Source organism: Sinocyclocheilus anshuiensis, unplaced genomic scaffold (assembly GCF_001515605.1).
Source record: "Sinocyclocheilus anshuiensis isolate Anshui unplaced genomic scaffold, SAMN03320099.WGS_v1.1 scaffold532, whole genome shotgun sequence".
Lineage (NCBI taxonomy): Eukaryota > Metazoa > Chordata > Actinopteri > Cypriniformes > Cyprinidae > Sinocyclocheilus > Sinocyclocheilus anshuiensis.
Genome location: NW_015555819.1, coordinates 1,053,025 through 1,057,630, shown reverse-complemented (window position 1 = coordinate 1,057,630; position 4,606 = coordinate 1,053,025). Strand labels below are relative to the sequence as shown.

The window sequence follows — 4,606 nt, the reverse complement described above, 5'->3', positions numbered from 1 at the left end:
GTCACAAAAACGCGCGCACACACACACACACACACACACACACAGCTTGGGGGTGACACATGAATGACAAAATTATCATTTTTAGTGTACTGTTTCTTTAAAATTTACTGTGTGCTCTAACAAACAGTATCTGATGTCAGTGTCCATGTCTTATGGTAAAAATTAACCTTTCTGATTAGTATTCAGAAACTGCTTTAAAAACAACTATATTTGAACTAGTGAATCAAGTCTCATGTGGCATGTGTTTGTCTGTGTGATACACACCTGATATCCCCATCTGCAGCTGCATCTGTGGGGCTGAAAGCACAAATACATAAATATCACTTTAAAAGGTTCCCCTAAAGCATCATGAAAAGACATTTACACACACAAGCGTGACCTCTGCAGTACATCTCTCTCAGCTCCGCATTAAACCTGAAGCGCTGCTGCTGATGCCATGTAACAGGAGGCCGGAGAAGTGGTGTAATCATGTATGGCTGAATCGCAATGCAGTGCAGCCGAGCCAATGAAGCTTCATATAGGGATGAGTACAGTGAGAAAGAGCCTTAATGGATTTGTCTATTGAGCATTTGGACATATAATGGCATGCTGTCCTTGATAACATGTACAAGCCAGGAAAGGATCAGGTTTTAGAGGATTGATTCAAACTATGGGAGAGTTGCATAATTATATATGTAAACAATTTAAGGCTGTGTTTGGAAAAGCATGCTATCATACTATTAACACAAACGTTGTCAAACTATGCAGTATTTAACAGAATACACTGTATGTAATGTTGTATCCCACAATGCAATGTGCTCAACCTTCTATTTCAGGTGTGACAAACCAAGTATCAACTATATTTTTCTTTCTTCATTTGATTGGCTTACCAAAATTACGCTTTTACACAAAACTTAAATGAATGTTTAGTTCTGACATGATAAAAACCCAGCAGCTTTTCAACGTTTATTCACGGGTCAATCAACATCATGAATCAGAGTTAAATTTTGTTTCTGTTTGAATCAACATTGATATTGTTTCACATTTTTACATTGTCTTATTACATTTTTAACTTTTAAGTATTATATCTTTTTACAATTATTTAGCAGGAAACGTTTTTTTAGCATTTCAATGAATATTCACAGGTGAATCAGTGTCATGAATCAAAGTTTAAAGAATCTATTTTTTTTTAATAGAAATAACATAGATATTGCAATATTGTTTCAATGTCTTTTACAATGCAATGTTAAAATTTTAACATTGATTTGTTAGTAGTGTTTATCTTTTTAGCAGTAAACGTTGTTTCAACATTTTTTTTTAGCATTTTAATGTTTATTCATAGGTGAATCAACATCATGAATCAAGGTTCAATCAATGTTGATTTCTGTTTTTGATTTTTCAAATAAAATCAATGCTGATATGCAACAGTTTCAACGTCTTTTACAACATCTTGTAAAAATGTCATCGCTGATTTGTATTGATATTGATAAGTATTTTGCTAACCTTTTCTACAACCATTAAGCAGTAAATATCGTTTCAGCAATTTTGTATGATTCAATGTTTACTCTCACAGGTGAATCAACATCAAGAATCAAGGTTCAATGACTGTTGAATCAACAGCGATATCACTATGTGTTTTACAACGTCTAGTTAAAATGTCAATGTTGATTTATTTATTTTGTTATCTTTTTTTTTCAACATTTAGCATTTAATGTTTTTTTTTTTCAACATACAGATAAAACTGACATTCTTCAACCACATTTCATTCATGAAGGTCAATCGCATGCTAGCTAGTGAATGTTACTTGCTCACTTAAATTTATGTCTGAGGTCATGTGACCCCAGATAGCACACATACGTCTGCAAGATGTCTGTTAAAGATCACTTGATCTGGAAAGCATCTGCTGTGTACAAACATCTGATAGACGTCCTTTTTACATACATTCTAAATCATAAACATCTTAAAGCCGTTTTCTAAACGTCTATTTGATATCTGATATGAAATGACTTATGGATGTATTGCAGACGAGCAAACACTAAAAAATACGTCTTGCAGATGTAAATGCAGATGTCAAATGTCTCCATGATGTGCGTGTGCTATCAGGGACAGTTTAAAATGCTTCCCATTGCATAATGCATACGGTTTCACATACATATTTAAACAGCAAACATATATTGAGTGTATGCTGCGCAGTAATCAGTATGCATCCTGCTAGTATTCCATTCTAAACAATACCATTTTCTATTTCAGCTGTGAGAAGAATGGATTGTGATGCTTGTTGAGGTTTATTGGAAAAATTGCCCATCACATAAAAATAATGCTCTAGTACGGAAATTACACTATTTCTAGATAACAGGCAGCATTTTTTGAAGTATCCAAATAGCTTTTTGAATGAAATAGCAGATGGCTTTTTGAAATGTCCGGTAATAACACACCTTGGCTTTGTAATGTATGACATAGTGATTGCCGCCAACAGTAATAAGAGACGTCTATTCTTGGCTGCCATTCCAGCTCAAGTGCCAAGAACAGGACAGACACCTGCACACACTCACACATTCACACATTGAAAAAGCGCGTGCTGTTTTATTGATGACCGAGGGGACAGTAGTACATTTTATCACCAGCACCAACTGTCGCCTAGATAGTAAAACGCTTTTTAATAGTCCTCCAAAGAGCTAATACCTGAGCTGTTCCCTACAGAGTTTATGTATTTAACAGACAAAACAAATGAGTTCACCCATTACAGCAGATAAGAAAGCCATTGAAATTGCAGCTATCTCTGTTAGAGCCATGGTTTAGCGGCTAGTGTACATGCTAGCGTGTTGTGCAAATACAAAGCAACACAAATCCAGTTGGTGTCATTTCCCGGTCTGGTTTTCTCATCATTTCCTGTCCTCTTTCCACTTGCCATATAATCAAGTGGCCAAAGCAACAATTTCTCAAAACCTAGCAGCCACAATTTTTTAGCAATATGACTAGCCACAATTTCTGCATTGCAGAATGCAGCATATATTTATTTTTAACAATTTGAGACAAGCTTTGTCTCGGCATGCCCAGTGTTGGGAACAGTTACTTTTAAAAGTTTTTGCATTATTTAACATATTTAATTATTGCAGGTTTCTAAGGTTGCATTTCACTGTTTTCATTCATTTTGAGGAATACTGAATCAGTTTTTGTGCAGGTGAGATGAGTAAATGCATGTTCACATTTAGTCTAGAACTACAGTAAGATCATGTTTACACAGCGCACACAACGCCTCTGCACTTACTCCCGATTTCTCTCAACATGGCAACACGAGAGCTGTCAGTCAATAAATGGCGTTACTTATTTGAAACAGTAACTCAGTTTCTTGTAAATTAAAAAGTAACGTTACTTTACTAGTTACTTGGAAAAAAGAAATCTGATTAAGTAACTTTTTACGTAACGTTATGTAATCAGATTTCCTTTTTCCAAGTAACTAGTAAAGTAACTTGATCCCAATCAACCAATCAGAATTGCAGGATAAATTTACAGGAAATGTCTGTTTTAGGCTTACAACAAGGGTTAGGTGCTTCTGCACCCTTGTTATTCAGCTATCATTTCCCTCTGATTTTTGGGATAAATTATGGGTAAGGTTAGGTTTAGGGGTAGGGATAGGGTTAGGTCTATGTTTTTGGACAGTAATGTTGGTCCAGGATCATGTGTGACTTGGCAAAATCACGGCGACCGTTAATGTAAGTTAATGAAGTACATTTTTTTACTAATAAAATTTGATTTCTTTAGTCCCTAAGGGGACATAGTTATGGAAACAATATGCAAATATGCAATATGCAAAAGTTTCCCCAAAAACTATACATTCGCCCACTAAAATTCACTCTCTCATAAAAGTTTTGCATTCACCCAAAAAACGATGCATTTGGCCACTAAAATTTGTTCTCATGCAAAAGTTTTGTGTTCACCAAAGAACTCTTCATTCGCTCACAAAAATTTGCATTCGCTCAAAATTTTGCGTTCGCAGAGAAACGTTGCATTCACTCACAAAAATGTGTTTTCTCTCAGAAAGGTTTTGTTGCCTCAAGAAATTTTGCATTCACTTGCAAAAAGTTGCATTCTCTCGTAAAACTTTTACGTTGCCGGAAAAACTTTGCATTAGCGCACAAAAATATTTGTTCTCTCACAAAGATTTTGGTCCCTCAAGAAATTTTGTATTCACCCACAAAAATGTGCTTTCTCTAAAAAGTTTTACATTTCCCAATAAACTTTGTTCGTTAAAAAAAATATTTTATCTTCTAAAAGTGCTGCGTTCCACAGAGAAACATTGCGTTTGCTCACAAAATGGACTAAAATATATATTTTTTCCTCCGATCACCATGTCCTTTAGGGTCTCACTACATTTAAGCTCAATATGAAAAGTCTTTCAATGCTTATCAGTTCTGAATAAATATATATTCATAATTGACATGTCCCTTCACACAATCTGTGCAACGCAATGCATTCTGGTGCATCCATGAAGAATACATTAAATACTGCTTTTGGCCAAAATTAGGTATCTTAGATGATTGAATAATTTGCTGCCTACCGTCCGAACATGTTTGCCAAACTATGACTTAAAATGTTGTCTACATGAGCAAAAAAAAAAAAAAAAAAA

The 4,606-nt window shown here is 34.9% G+C and overlaps 1 protein-coding gene across 1 annotated transcript in view; it reads right to left on the bottom strand.

Moving 5' to 3' along the window:
* The window catches only part of LOC107675245 (ATP-binding cassette sub-family C member 8-like), an 80,376-nt gene that overhangs the window by 25,608 nt on the left and 50,162 nt on the right, over positions 1–4,606 (bottom strand). The window contains exon 19 of the mRNA XM_016469523.1: positions 265–297. Within this exon, the coding sequence (XP_016325009.1) occupies positions 265–297 (33 nt within the window). The remainder of the gene's footprint in view (positions 1–264; positions 298–4,606) is intronic.